Source organism: Hyla sarda, chromosome 6, assembly GCF_029499605.1.
Source record: "Hyla sarda isolate aHylSar1 chromosome 6, aHylSar1.hap1, whole genome shotgun sequence".
Taxonomy (NCBI): Eukaryota; Metazoa; Chordata; class Amphibia; order Anura; family Hylidae; genus Hyla; species Hyla sarda.
The window spans coordinates 36,113,196-36,129,408 of record NC_079194.1 but is presented as its reverse complement, the minus strand read 5'-3'; the positions used below and the strand labels follow the sequence as shown (position 1 = coordinate 36,129,408).

General features: G+C 41.7%; 1 protein-coding gene across 4 annotated transcripts in view; it reads right to left on the bottom strand.

Annotated features, from left to right (window-relative positions):
• Positions 1–953: 953 nt before the first annotated feature.
• AKNAD1 (AKNA domain containing 1) overlaps positions 954–16,213 on the bottom strand; it is a 109,451-nt gene continuing 94,191 nt past the window's right edge. For 3 of the 4 annotated variants that reach the window (XM_056523499.1, XM_056523498.1, XM_056523500.1), the window contains 7 exons: positions 15,836–15,956; positions 12,918–13,024; positions 8,889–8,999; positions 7,355–7,444; positions 7,147–7,264; positions 4,266–4,386; positions 954–1,353 (listed from right to left, as the gene is read on the bottom strand). In XM_056523499.1, coding sequence (XP_056379474.1) covers positions 1,183–1,353; positions 4,266–4,386; positions 7,147–7,264; positions 7,355–7,444; positions 8,889–8,999; positions 12,918–13,024; positions 15,836–15,956 — 839 coding nt within the window. In that variant the 3' untranslated portion in view covers positions 954–1,182. The remainder of the gene's footprint in view (positions 1,354–4,265; positions 4,387–7,146; positions 7,265–7,354; positions 7,445–8,888; positions 9,000–12,917; positions 13,025–15,835; positions 15,957–16,213) is intronic. The other variant, XM_056523501.1, reaches the window with a different exon arrangement.

Sequence of the window (16,213 nt, the reverse complement as noted above, 5' to 3'; positions counted from 1 at the left end):
ACAGTCCTAGGAGACTCTTTCCTACGACTGTATCCATCTTTTCCAGCCCACTGTAGCACCTGAAAGCTGAACTCATTTATGCAGGATAAGGCATCAACTGCCGAGTCGAGAAGTTTGTGACGAATCGAATTTACTTTCAATTCGCTCATCTCTAGCTCTGTACTGAGAAAACAAATCAAATTTGACGCATGAAACTGGTTGGGGTTGCCAGTCTCTCGTATTGCTAGCATGTGCAGAATGGTGGGCCGGGCCCCTTGGTGCAGGGCTCTATTACAGCAGGTAGTGCCCACACTTTCTAGACCATGTGACCAGTGACTAGGATTAAAAGAAACGTAAAAACCATTTCAATCCCTGTGAAAATACAACAATAAACAAAAACATTACATACTGTCAATACTGCTGTGGGTCTGGAAATCCTTTCGAAAGACTCAACGCTTTGAGCGCAGAGCGGAACCCTAAAATGCAGTCTAGATCCTGTAGAACATTAGGTAGGAACATGTATATGTAAATCAATATACATATATCCATACTGCCCTGTTACCAAGACTGCATTAAAGGGGTACTCCGACCCTAGACATCTTATCCCCTATCCAAAAGATAGGGGATAAGATGTCTGATCGCGGGGGTCCCGCCGCTGGGGACCCCGGTGATCTCTGCTGCGGCACCAAAGACATTTTGCGGTGTCGGATGACTGGCAATGCAGGGTGGAGGCTCGTGATGTCACGGCAATGCCCCCTCAATTCAAGTCTCCCATAGACTTGAATTGAGGGGGCAGTGCCGTGACATCACGAGCCTCCACCCCGCATTGCCAGTCATCCGGCACGGAGCAAAGTTCACTCCGTGCACCGGATGTCTGGGGTGCCGCAGCCGAGATCATGGGGGTCCCCAGCAGCGATCAGATATCTTATCCCCTATCCTTTGGATAGGGGATAAGATGTCTAGGGGTAGAGTACCCCTTTAAGCTTCATTTTAGAACTTAGAGATCCCTTTTGGTCAATCGGTTTTATTCAGTCAGGGAAATCCAGGCAGACCCGAACTCATTCTGTAGGGTTTTCTTTAATACTGCTATTTCACCGTGCCCGTTATTGTCCCTTTTTGTCTAGTAGATAACTTCTCTGGTCATAGAGCAGTCGCGTTATTTTAGGAATGAAGAGATGAGGCAGCAGGACAGACTGACACAGTCTAATACAAAGGGTCATCTTGTAATTCATTAGCATTATATATATGGTTCTGCTCCATGGTGTATGGGCTGCGATTCACCAGATCTCTAGATAATTTCTGCACCATCCTCTCACTGGTTCTCTGCATGTTCTTGGCCGTTCTCAAGGCGTTGTCCAAAACATAATTCAATATCTGCAGATAAGAGAACAGGATTCATGTTTTTATAGATCATAATTAGGTGGCCAAGTAATGAAGTTGCATAGGACACCTATTGTTTTTACTCAGATTATTACGTGGCCAAGTAATGAAGTTGCATAGGACACCTATTGTTTTTACTCAGATTATAAAGTGGGCAAAGTAACGAAGTTGCACTGGACACCTATTGTTTTTACTCAGATTATTAGGTGGCCAAGTAACGAAATTGCATAGGACACCTATTGTTTTTACTCAGATTATAAAGTTGCCAAGTAACGCAGTTGCATAGGACACCTATTGTTTTTACTAAAATTATTAGGTGGCCAAGTAACGAAGTTGCACTGGAAAACTATCGTTTTTACTCGGATTATAAAGTGGCCAAGTAACGAAGTTGCATAAGACACCTATTGTTTTTACAAAAATTATTAGGTGGCCAAGTAACGAAGTTGCACTGGACACCTATTGTTTTTACTTAGATTATGAAGTGGCCAAGTAACGAAGTTGCACTGGACACCTATTGTTTTTACTCAGATTTTTATTTTTATTATTATTATTCCGCCGCAAATTTCAAATGCTTAATCTGCTGCACTGTAACTCCAAAACACATGAGACTTTGCACACTGGTAGACCCATGAGCTGAATCTTATGTAATGTAAAGGTCATAGGTCACATGGTAAGGCCGCCATCTTGGTTTTTGGGCAATTTTGCTGTATGTGGTTGCACTGTTGAGCAGAGACTTTTGGTCACATGGTTTGGCCGCCATATTGGATTGCACAATATTCTACAAACATCTTCTTTTCTGAAACCATTTGTTAGAATAACGTATAATTTGGTAGACATGTCCATGGTTACCTCCTGTACCAAGGTTGTTAAAGCTGGTTTATTTGCATATTCAATATGGCCACCGCTCGCCAATAACATTCAGATACCATTCATTTTAATGCACCATTTTTTTTTTCAATGTGTATAATATGTTCACTGTTAATTAAAGACATACAGTATGTTTCTTTGCACAATGGTAGAGTACTCTATTGTGCTTTGGATTTTTGTAACATAAAGGTCATAGGTCACATAAGCAGGCAGCCATTTTGTTTTAAGTGACAACATTCAGTGCTATATGCAAAGACATGTCTTTCTGAAACCATTAAAGGGGTATTCCAGGCAAAACCTTTTTTATATATATCAACTGGCTCCGGAAAGTTAAACAGATTTGTAAATTACTTCTATTAAAAAATCTTAATCCTTCCAATAGTTATTAGCTTCTGAAGTTTTCTGTCTAACTGCTCAATGATGAAGTCACATCCCGGGAGCTGTGCATGATGGGAGAATATCCCCATAGGAGCTGCACAGCTCCCGGGACGTGAGTCATCAGAGAGCAGATAGACAGAAAACAACAACTCAACTTCAGAAGCTAATAACTATTGGAAGGATTAAGATTTTTTAATAGAAGTCATTTACAAATCTGTTTAACTTTCCGGAGCCAGTTGATATATAAAAAAAAGTTTTGGCCTGGAATACCCCTTTAAAGATACAGATGTACAAATAGCCATGTATGGTTACACTGTGGCCTAGACTCATACAGGTTTATTTGGCGTCATTCAACCATATGGTTCGGCGGCCATATTGAATAATGTAAATATCATCAATTATTCCTATTATTTCTATGGGGCTTTATGTAATATGCTTGTAATTGCCTCAATGTTACTTCAAAACTCATGAAATTTAGCCCAAAGGTAGAGCCCAGTATTATGCATAATCTGTTGTAGTATAAAGGTCATAGGTCACATGGTCAGGCAGCCATATTGGTTTGTGTGCCATGCTTTTGAAATCTCTGCATTTCTTCAATCTCTAAAGTTACAGATTTAAAATTTGTTATATTAGGTTACACTGTGATCACAATTATGACTTGTTAATTACAAGTCTATTGATCACATGGTTTGGCCGCCATGTTGAATTGCACAATATTCTACAAGCATCTTCTTCTCTGAAACCATTTGATAGAATAACATATAATTTGGCAGACATGTTCATGGTAACTTCCGGTACCAAGGTTGTTAAAGCTGGTTTATTTGCATATTCAATATGGCCACCGCTCGCCAATAACATTCAGATAGCATTAATAATCATATGCAGATTTGTTAAATGGAAGTAATATATAGACTGTTAATCTAAAAGTAATGTTTCTTTGCACAATGGTAGATTACTCACATTCTGTACCACAATTGGCCACCAGATTTGGCAGCCATATTGGATTGCGCAACATTCTGCATACGTGGTTTTGTCTGAAATTACTGGTCAGAACAATTTGCCACAATTGATCACCAAATTTGGCAGCCATATTGGATTGCGCAATATTCTGCAAACATACTTTTCTCCAAAAGTAATGGACAGAATATGGCAAAAATTAGCATGCATGCTCATGACCACTTTCTGTACCACTACTGATCACTATATTTGGCAGCCATATTGGATTGCGCAATATTCTGCAAACCTAGTTTTCTCTGAAATGGCTGGTCGGAACAATCTAAAAATCAGCACACGTTTGTGATCACTTTCTGTACCATCATGGATCACATGGTTTGGCCGCCATATTGGATTGTGCAATTTTCTGCAAACCTAGGTTTCTCTTAAATTACTGGTAAGAACAATGTGAAAATTAGCAGACATGTCCCTGATCACCTTCTCCACCATCAGGGGTCACAGCAATCGTGTGCTATATCCCGGCTGTGCAGCTTGGCCACCTGTATTGCTGCTTGCAGATATATTTATACAGTACAATTGCTTGTATATATATATATATAGATATATATATATATATATATATATATATACATACACACAGTATACACACATATACAGTGACAACCCTGGTCTGTATGGGCTATTGGGGCAGCACAGTCAGCTGTTACCTTGTCCTCTCTGTAATCCAGATGGTGTGGACTGACAGTCTTCCATCCTTTTCTTTGTAAAGTTGATATTGTGGAATTAGTCGACTGGGAGTGATAGGAAACTGAAGATCGCCCACTGGATCTAAAAAAAAAACATGCAATGTAAGGCTGGGTTCATATGAAGTATTTTTTTGGTAAGTATACTGTCCTTAAAGGAGATCTGCAGGGTATAACTGGATAAGTGTTTGAACTACGCCCCCTACATGTAGTTCTATGGGAGAGGTGGAAACGCAGGGTTTGTGCATCCCTGTCTCTCCCATAGAGCTGTATGGGGGGGGGGGGGGGGGGGGAGGGAGGGGGGCATTGCAAAGGGTTAAAGGTTTTGATAAGGTTAAAAGCAGAAAGTCTGAAAAAATGTTTGATATATGGAAGAAAAAGTGGGGTCTATGGGACACTGATAATTAGGATGATTCCGGAATTTCTAGAGAGAGGTGCGGATAAGAAGAGAAATTTCCAATATTTTTTTAAATTTATTTATTTATTTTTTCTGCCATTGTGGGTGGAGGGTGGGGTGGGTAATATAATAGGACCAAATAAATGCATATGTATTTGTAACTTGTTGTATTGTATTTGTAAGAACTTGTATTTTTTTTTCTGTAAGTGTTGAATAAAAAATAATGTTAATTTATAATAGAGTACATTGCTGCATAACAAGTTTAACCAACAAAACACAGTGAACTACATTACTGTTGTACGGGGGAGGATCAACGTCCACATATACCCCCCAGCGAAACAGTGATGGACAAATGCAACCCGCTATAGTAACAATATTAAAAATAAACCTGCAAATAAACGAACTGCAGCAGAAAAATATACAAAAATATGTAGACCTACATTTACAAAAAAAAAAAAAAAAAAATATATATATATATATATATATATATATATATATATATATATATAGTGGATATACAAAAATGACAACTACTGTATATGTACAATTTCATCCAACACACCTTAGGTGTGCGTACAATGTAAACAAGGGTATAAAGACCTAAAAAAAATCACAATGCAAGTGCAAAATATTAAATGTTTTAATTTTGCTTTAATGTATTTTGCACTTGCATTGTGATTTTTTGATGTCTATTTTGCCATACCTGTATACCCCTGTTTACATTGTACTCACACCTAAGGTGTGTTGGATGATATTGCACATGTATTTCTCATTTTTGAACATCCCGAGTACGCCCATTTTTCAGTTGCAACCATCATCTCTTATATATGTATTTTAAGTATATGTCTCTGATGTTTGGAACTTTAATAAAGATTCGTTTTTTTTTATATATTTTTCTGCTGCAGTTTGTTTATTTGTAGGTTTATATGCATAAAAAGTTGCTATAGTCCTACCCTTGGCACAGTGTTTTCCAAACAGTGTGCCTCCTGCTATTGCAAGACTACAACCCCCAGCATGCCCGGACAGCCAACGGCTGTCCGGGCATGCTGGGAGTTGTAGTTTTGCAACAGCTGGAGGCACACTGTTTGGAAAACAGGTACGCTTAAACCCTTAAGGCATTTTCGTTTTTTCTCCTCCCCTTCTAAAAATCGAAGCACTTTCAATTTTGCGCCTACAGACCCATATAAGGGCTTGTTTTTTGCGTCACCAATTGTATTTTGTAATGACATCACTTATTTTATCAAATAAGCTGCGGCAAAACAAAAAAAAAACGTATTTGTGGGGTGAAATTTAAAAAAAAATTCATTTTGTAACTTTTGGGGGCTTCCGTTTCTACACAGTGCACTTTTCGGTAAGAATGACACCTTATCTTTATTCTGTAGGTCCATACGTTACAAGGATCCCTAATTTATATAGCTTTTATTTTATTTTACTACTTAAAAAACTTATAGGGGTCAGAAGATGACAATTTTAAACATTATAATTTTGGTGTATGTAGTTATCATTTTTTTTTTATTTTCTGCATACAGGGTTATATGAGGGCTCAATTTTTGCCCATGGGGTCTGTAGTTTTTATCGGTACCATTTTTATTTTGATGGGACTTTTTGATCGCTTTTTATACATTTTTTATGGTACGTGAAGTGACCAAAAATGCACAATTTTGGACTTTGATGTTTTTTACGTGTACGCCATCGAACGTGCGGTTTAGCTAACCTTATATTTTAATAGTTTGGACATTTACGCACACGGTAGTACCACATATGATTATTTTTACTACATTATTTTATTTAAAAAATAGGAAATGGAGGGTGATTCAAACTTTTATTAGGGGAGGGGCTTATTCACATTTATTAACTTATTTTTTTACACTTTGTACCTTTTTTTTTAGCCCCCATAGGGGGCGATCTTTTGATTGCGTATGCTGATCAATGCTATGCCATAGCATAGCATTGATCAGTATAATCGGTGCCCTGCTGCTCCAGCCTGCTGAAGCTTCCTGGATCAGCAGAGCATTGATCAGACGGTGAGGAAGCAGGTAAGAGCCCTCCCGCTGTCTCCTCAGCTGATCTGAGCTACACTGAGCTGCCGGGATAGTTTCACTTTCATTTTAGACGCCGTGATCAACTTTGATTGTTTTAAACGCCGGTAATGGGACCAGAGCGTACATGTATGCCCATGGTACTTAACAGGTTAAACAATAGGTAATTTCCTGATATGTTCCCTTTAATATTAAGGGGTTATAAAGGAATAGAAAACAGAGCTAATTTCTTTCATAAACCGCTCCCTGTCTGTCTCCAAGTTGGATGTGGTTCTGCAGCTCAGTTCCATTGAAGTTAACGGAGCCAAGTTATAAGACTACACACAACCTGGGGACAGACCTGGAGCTGTTTTTGAAAGAAATTAGCTCTTTTTCTATTCCTGGATAACCCCTTTATGTACAGACTCACCTGCTGGATGGCACGTTGTGGCTGCTGTGTATGTGATGCTGCCTTTTGGACAGACGACTCTGGTTCTGTACACATAGAGATAGTTTGGACGACCATAAGGACTTCTGTATTTGATATTCTGTGTATATGGATAATAATTTGTATTTTTTATTTTTTTTTAAGAATAGAAAAAACTATTGCGTCATCATAACTGAAGAAAGAATTTTACTCTGTATATCCATTTCAGTGTTGAGCGAATTCCTCTGTTTTTCAGCCCTAGGTAACCTTCCATTACGATACTGAAGTGTGTCAGATGATGCTGAAAGGACGGAATGGAGGAATAAATTGTATGGCCACAAAAATACATAAATAGTTTACATAGTGAGATATTTATAAGAGGCCTTGGTCCAACTTTCTAAGAAATATTCATACAGCTGTTGATAAAGTACAGTGGTCCCTCAACATACGATGGTATTTCGTTCCAAACGAGCCATCGTTTGTCGAATCCATCATATGTTGAGGGATTTGTGCAATGTAAAAAAGTAAAGTCATACTCACCTGTCCCCGCCGCTCCGGACTGCGTCCCGCCGCTCCTGATGGTGTCCCCCCCGCTCCCGATGGTGCCCCCGGGCCTCCGCTAGGCTCTCCTGGTCTTCTCCGGTCCTCCGCTGTCTTCCGCAAGGCCTTACATGGCCTAGGTATCGACGTCATTACGTCGCTGCGTACGCCGTTCCTATTGGATGACGGGACGGCGTGCGCAGCAAAAGTATTGACGTCACCGGAGAGGGCCGAGAAGACACCGGAGGACCAGCGCTGGACCCGAAGGGCACCCCGGAGCATCGTGGAGGGGTAAGTAATACTCACCGCACCACACGGGGAACATTAAGCTGCTATCCGGCAGCAGCTTAAGCATTTTGCGCTGCCGGATAGCACTTTATGCGATGACCCCGACATAAAAAAGCATCGTATGTCGATTTGATCATATGTCGGGGCCATCGTATGTCGGGAGGTCACTGTATTCCAGTTATTCTATTGAAAAATCTTAAAGGGGTACTCCAGTGAAAAACATATTTTTTCATATCCACTGGCTCCAGAAAGTTAAACAGATTTGTAAATGACTTCTAATAAAAAAAATCTTAATCCTTCCAGTATTTATCAGCTGCTGAAGTTGAGTTGTTCTTTTCTGTCTGACCACAGTGCTCTCTGCTGACACCTCTGTCCAAATCCCCATAGCAAACCTCTCTGTGCATGGAGAGAGCCAGGGTGCCGGGCAGGAGATCGCGGGAGACCCAAGCAGTCAGACTATTAGACACTTTTCCAGACACTTATCCCCTTATCCTTTGAATAGGGGATATGATGTTCGGCACCGAGTGATCCTGTAAGTGGTTCAAAAATAGTTTTTGTGCAGAAGGACAGTGGTACAGTTGCCATAGCAACAAATCAGATCCCAGCTTTTATGTTTCAGAGGCCTTTAAAAAAAAAAAAAAAATGACAGTTGGAATCTAATGGACCCATAGCAACCAATCAGATTGCTTCTTTCATTTTTGAAAAGGCCTCTGAAAAATTAAAGAAGCGATCTGATTGGTTGCTATGGGCAATTGGTCTACTTAACTCTTCACAGGTCTTGATGGGTCTCCCCTATTGTCCACCCCTTTGTGTTTCTCTTAAATCATAGTTTAATAAATTCAGGTTTCAAAAATGATTTTAGCATGTAGAATTTAGGCCTCTATGTATTGTATGTGAAAAATAAGATCATACCGCACCTCCATACAAATCCGTCCTGTCATTTATGGGGCTGTTTGAGCTGCACCGGAGCAATCCAGAATGTGAAGTCACCGACCAATCCGAGCTCAGAGAATCCTGCGTCCCATTACCTAGACCGGAATGGCAGAGATAAGCTAAAATTATATGTATGTGTGTGTTTGTTACATTTTTTTCCTCCTAAATGTACCAACCAATTTTTTGTTTGTTTTTTTATTTTCATTTCAGATCTGTGTATACAGAGGACTACTTCGGATTTGTTGGACTACATTGACCAGCGTTTCATATTAATAAAACTATTACTGAGGGCTTGTGGGGGAGTGTTTTTTTAAATAAAAGTTTTTTTTAAAGTGTTGTGTTTTAAAAAAAATTTGTTTACAGGCTTAGTAGTGGAAGCCGTCTTACAGATGGAATCCATTACTAAACCGGGGCTTAGCGTTAGCCCCAAAAACTGCTAGCGCTAACCCCCAATTATTACCCCGGTATCCACCACCACAGGGGTGCCGGGAATATCCGGTACCAACAAGCCCGGAGCGTCTCCTGCCACCTTCACCGCACGACTTCAACTACCAGCATGCCCTTGCAGTAAGGACATGCTGGGAGTTGTAGTCATGCAGTACGGACGGGAGATGTGCGGGCAGGTGGCAAGCTTGTCACCTGCCCCCGCCACACGAATACAACTCCCAGCATGCCCCTTGACACGGGCAAGGCAGAGATTTTGTGCTTGTCAACTGCCCTGCCGCATGGCTACAACTCCCAACATGCCCTTACTGCAAGAGCATCCTGGGTGTTGTAGTCATGCGGCAGGGGCAGGTGACAAGCACATCTCCCGCCTAGCCACATGACTACAACTCCCAGCATGTCTTTACTGCAAGAGCATGCTGGGAGTTGTAGTTGTGCAGCAGGGGCAGGTGACAAGCTTGTCACTCGCCCCACTCGCACGACTACAACTCCCAGCATGTCCTTACTGTAAGCAAGGAAGCAAGGGAACCAGGCGGCTTGTGTTCTGCTCCCTAGCTGGGAAAAGGAACTTTCGGCAGTGTGACTTCATATTGCCGTAACTTCATTTTCCTGTCAGCCAGCTCCGCTCCCGGCCACCCGCCCGCATCTATCACCTGCCCGCTAGCGATTGCAGAACTACAACTCCCAGCATGTCCTGACTGTAAGGGCATGCTGGGAGTTGTAGTTCTGCAATACCTAGTGAGAGGGTGATAGATGCAGGCAGGTGGCCGGGGAGCGGAGCTGCACAAAAAGTCGCACAAAAGACGCAGCGTGACTTTTTAAAAATTGCTGTTAAAGGCAAGTTTGTAAGCTAGGTCTGACCTGGTTTACGCTTGCGACTTTCTGAAGGGGGTTGTGACTTTTTTTTTTTTGCTTATATGTGACTTTCGCACTGCAAAGTGAAAACTGCTTAGGTAGGGTTTTTGCTTACCCACAAAAGTCGCACCAAAAATTGCTTAGGCGGACGTGCGACTTTTTGTGTCTAAATCCCTTGATAAATGTCTAACTGCAGCACCATACAGTGCTTCAGGGGGCACAAAACCAAACCTATAGGCTGTCATTCTGCTGCCATTAAAGTGACATTACATTCAAAAGCGATAATAAGAAAAGGCACCATGTAACGCTTCATTTCCACTGCTGTAGTGGCTGCTGTGGTTGAAATGCGTCGCTAGCAGCGGCTTCTCCAAGAAATAGTAACTGGGGGGGGCCAGAGGCATTCACATTCTAAAAAGGGTAGTTTCTTTTATTTTTATTTTTTGTGAAACTAACTTTATTTGCAATCAATCGTCAATCACATATTTAATAAATAATACATTCATCATACATAGCATGACAGCACAATGTATAGCGCAGGTTATACATCATACTACATGCTACACTAACATTCCTGCATACATAATCCTATTAAGATGACAACTCTAGACTGGGCTTGTCTGTCTCTGATGTGTATGGTCTTGTCTACTTCACTGGCTACTTCTGGAAAGAGCGGACGCGTTTTTGACCCTTTACCTTGGCTCAACAAAACATACAAAAGCATTCAACAAAATTCCCATGAGGCGTTGCGTTCATTGGTTGAACTTGTGTCAATCTGAAGGAAATTGACCTTTGCTATCTAGGCTGACATTTCCCGTACAACGCCCTCACGTGTGCTTCATTTCATGTAGTCAGCAAAAAGGTGACATAGTAACGTAGAGCCTTTTTGTTGTTCCATAATGTATTACTGTCTTTTGACAAATTGTTTAACGCATTGTTTCCCAATGGGTGCACCTCCAGCTGTTGCAAAACTATGACTCCCAGCAAGTCCGGACAGCGAAAATGCTTTCTGGGCATGCTTGGAGTCGTAGTTTTGCAACAGGTGGAGGCACATCAGATGAGAAACACCTGTTTAACCCCTTAAAGGAGTACTCTAGTGAAAAGAAACTTATCCCCTATCCACAGGACTTCCGGGAACCCCCACAATCTCCAGGACAAGACCCCGGCGCTCTCAGTGAGGAGCGCGTGTTGTCTACCAGAAGATGGCACGTGCACCATTCATTTCTATGGGAGCCCCGATGATGTCCAAGTGCTGTCTTTTCGGCGCTTCCATAGAAATGAATGGAGGACCTGCCGGCTGCAGAATGCGCTCCTCCCTGAGCACCAGGTCTCATCCTGCTGATTGTAGGGGTTCCCAGCGGTCGGACCCCCGGGATCAGCTACTTATCCCCTATCCTGTGGGGCATGTGGTCCACCTAAAGGGTTAATACCGGACATCAGCCCAATCGGTGATGTCCGGTATTAGCCACGGGTCCTGGTTGCTGATAGCAACTGGGACCCAGCAGATACGAAGTGCACTCAGCTTCTGAGCGCACTTCACATTACGGGAGCCGGTCATGGACGTAAATATACGTCCGTGGTCGTTAAGGGGTTAAAGAGGTACTCTACTGGAAAACAAATATTTTAAAATCAACTGATACCAGAAAGTTAAACAGATTTGTAAATGACTTCTATTAAAAAAAATCTTACTCCTTCCAGTACTTATCATCTGCTGTATGCTCCACAGGAAGTTCTTTTCTTTTTGAATTTTTTTTCTGTCTGACCACAGTGCTCTCTGCTGACACCTCTGTCCATGTCAGGAACTGTCCAGAGTTAGGAGCAAATCCCCATTGCAAACCTCTCCTGCTCTGGACAGTTCCTGACACGGACAGAGGTGTCAGCAGAGAGCACTGTGGTCAGACTGGAAAGAACTACACAACTTCCTCTCTAGTATACAGCAGCTGAAAAGTACTGGAAGGATTAAGATTTTCTTTTTTTTAATAGAAGTAATTTACAAATCTTTTTAACTTTCTGGCACGAGTTGATTTAAAAAAAATGTTTTTCACCAGAGTACCCCTTTAAGGGTAGTTTTTGTATATCCACATTTATATATATAATCAAAGAATAAGTTAGCCAGCACTATGTTTCATCTATATCTCTGTGCTAGCAGTGTGCTGCTGTATTCTCCTGTTGAGATATATATATATATATATATATATAGATATAGATATAGAGAGAGAGAGAGAGAGAGAGAGAGAGAGAGAGAGAGAGAGAGGGAGGGAGGGAGGGAGGGAGGGAGGGAGGGAGGGAGGGAGGGAGGGAGGGAGAGAGGGAGGGAGGGAGGGAGAGAGGGAGGGAGGGAGGGAGGGAGGGAAAGAAAAAAAAAAAAAACAATCCAAATGAAGAAGCACCATGCGTGGCTGTTGCCAAGGATTCCAGATCCTGTTGGGTGCTCAGCTCCAGGGTCCGACTCAGGCCCCAAGTAATTCACCACAAAACAAAAAGAGCGGCACTCCAAGTACGTGTAACCCCGTCCGGGTGTATTTATTCACACATCTGTAGAAAAGCGCAACGTTTCGGCTCCTCAATAGAGCCTTGAGCTTGAGAAAGGCTCTATTGAGGAGCCGAAACGTTGCGCTTTTCTACAGATGTGTGAATAAATACACCCGCACGGGGTTACACGTACTTGGAGTGCCGCTCTTTTTGTTTTGTGGTATATATATATAATCAAAACTTACAAATGGTCAAATCCAGGTCCGCATCCTTTTCTTGAACAAAAATGGGCATTTGTTTTTGTGTCCTTCTGAACTTCCTTTGAGTTTTTCTCATTTCATCTTCCAGGTATCTGCATGAAACACAGTGGAACAAGGTGAGGTGAGATATCCGGTGTGAGGGTGCCTGGTAGAGATGAGCGAACTTACAGTAAATTCGATTCGTCACAAACTTCTCGGCTCGGCAGTTGATGACTTTTCCTGCATAAATTAGTTCAGCTTTCAGGTGCTCCGGTGGGCTGGAAAAGGTGGATACAGTCCTAGGAAAGAGTCTCCTAGGACTGTATCCACCTTTTCCAGCCCACAGGAGCACCTGAAAGCTGAACTAATTTATGCAGGATAAGTCATCAACTGCCGAGCCGAGAAGTTCATGACGAATCGAATTTACTGTAAGTTCGCTCATCTCTAGTGCCTGGCTAGGCATTCCTGTTGCTCATTCTTCTGATCCCTTGTAGCCTTTCTTTCCCCTTCAGCATTTATTTGTATATACCAGTGGTCTTCAACCTGCGGACCTCCAGATGTTGCAAAACTAAAACTCCCAGCATGCAAAACTACAACTCCAAGTATAGCAACATCTGGAGGTCCGCAGGTTGAAGACCACTGGTATATACTACTCTTGTCTGGCATTGCTGTTTACAACATCAGTGCTTCACCTACAGGTAGCGTAAGGCTGGGTTCACGCCACGTTTTTTCAAATACGGTTACCGTATACGGTTTTCTGCAAAAAAAAGTATATGACCGTATCTGAAACCGTATGCATAGAGAATACATTGTAAACCGTATTCCAAATGTTGTGTACGGTTGCATCTGTTTTGCCTCGGATACGGTTTTGTCGGTTTTCAACCGTAGGCAAAAACGCTGTCGACCACTTTTTTGCCTCGGGTCGGAAAACCGTATGCGAACCGTATGCGGTTCTTTTAACATTGTTGTCTATGAGAACCGTACACAGAATTTCAGAATACGGTTGCACGCGGTTTTTCTAATCCGTTTTTGGAGTTGACACATGCGCAGATTGGAATTTCAATAGAACAATAGAAACTTTATTAAATTGCTGGAAAACTAATTCCAACAAAATAGCAAAACCGTTGGCAAAAACTGATGCAAAGGGATAGAACCGTACGGGGGGAAACCGTATACGTTTTAATTTGGAGTCATATGGTTGTATACGGTTGCATACAGTTTTTGCCATATGTTTTTTTAGCAGAAAACAGTATACGGTAACCGTATTTGAAAAACGTGGTGTGAACCCAGCCTAACCTGAATGCTGCTTATACCTGCATATCTTCCACGATACGGGTTATTACATTTATGCATAAGATATATATTAGATTGGATATATCATGTGCCTTCCTTTTCTGGCACGATATACTCACCTCCATTTCATCAGTATGTGTACTCTGTGTACCATTCTCTGTCTAGCAATTTTATGTATTGTGGTGGCCCAGTACGGGATGGTGTTTCCCCCTACCTTTCCTGTCCTGTCAGGCAGTGTTCCTCAGTGTCCCCAGGGCCCCCTGCAGTTGTTTCCCCCATGTAAATATGTTGTGTATTACTGAATATTGTGAGTTGTATCTTTAATAAATGTACCATGTGATTGTTACCCAGGAGGTACTAGTGACCAACTGACCCCAAAGGTGACCTATGGGCTCCCTGCTAGTCTCCTCCTTATAAACCCTGGGTGGAGCTAGCCTCTCTCTCTTGTTCCTGAGGTCCAGTGCAGTCAAGTCGTCTTAGTGTGTGTGTCCAGAACATTGGAGGCCTTAAAGGGGTACTCCGGTGGAAAACCTTTTTTTTTTTTTTTTTTTTTTTTTTTTTTTTATCAACTGGTGCCAGAAAGTTAAACAGATTTCTAAATGACTTCTATTAAAAAAAATCTTAATCCTTCCAGTACTTATTTGCTGCTGAATACTACAGAGAAAATTCTTTTCTTTTAGGAACAAAGAGCTCTCTGCTGACATCTCTGTCCATTTTAGGAACTGTCCAGAGCAGCATATGTTTTCTATGGGAATTTTCTTCTACTCTGGACAGTTCTTAAAATGGACAGAGGTGTCAGCAGAGAGCACTGTGGTCATGATGTCAGCAGAGAGCTCTGTGTTCCAAAAAGAAAAGAATTTCCTCTGTAGTATTCAGCAGCTAATAAGAACTAGAAGGATTACTAGAAGTGATTTACAAATCTGTTTAACTTTCTGGCACCAGTTGATTTAAAAAAAAAAAAAAAGTTTTCCACCGGAGAACCCCTTTAAGTCAAGTCCTGCAGCCACATGTCAAGTGCAAAGTAAGCTAAAGTCACAGTCCTGTCAGTCAAGTCAAGTCATCTGTCTATCCAGCATGGCCTCCACTAAATTCTCCTGTCTACTACAAGTCCCAGCAAACCTGTGAGGACTCTGTGTCACTGGTGACCTCCTTGGGCCTTGGGTCTACCCTCAATAAAGCTACCATTGTCCGTAATTTGGCGTCGGTGTCTTCATTGCCCCCATGCCTAGCCCAGGATCCAGCGGTATACCTTCAGGTGGTTAAGGCTAAACTGTGCCCTGGCGTCACGAACACTAGGGGTTAATACCCTCTGCCCTGCACCACACACCCCGCCATTACCACAGTATGTTCTTTTAACTTGTGTTTAATAAAGATTGATATGTGTAATTGTTACCATATGTGGCCTAATTTGTTTGGTGAGAGTATTTTAAGTGGCCTATGGTTATTGACTATTAAGTGCCCACTTTTTTGTTGACAAAATACAACTCCCAGTCCAGGCATGCTGGGAGTTGTATTTTTGCAACATCTGGAGGTCCACAGTTTGAAGACCACTGCTGTAGACTATTTCCCATAACGGTCAATAGAATTGTGAATGCAGCTCTGAGGTACAACAGAAAATGGCTCAGTATTACCTGAGATGTGGTGAAGACCCGGTATCTTTCTTTAGTTCTCCTGTACTTCGTCCTATTGCAACAAACCCTGACTCTTCAGCCAAAATCCAGTCTTCAGGACGCTCCACCTGGCAAAGAGAGCCTAAAAATATTTGTTACCATTAAAAAATGGTAAAAGAAAAAAAAAAAACTCCCAACTGTTTTGATCATCTGTGTATGTTATATATACAGTATATATTGGTGCACCCAAAAACTTTTATCTGCTTCATATCTAAATGCTTTAGACAACAAGAGAGAATTGCAGTTCCTGTAATAACTAAAAGTTGGAGGTACTTATCAGCTGCTGAAGTTGAGTTGTTCTTTTCTGTCTGAGAACAGTGCTCTCTGCTGACACCTGTC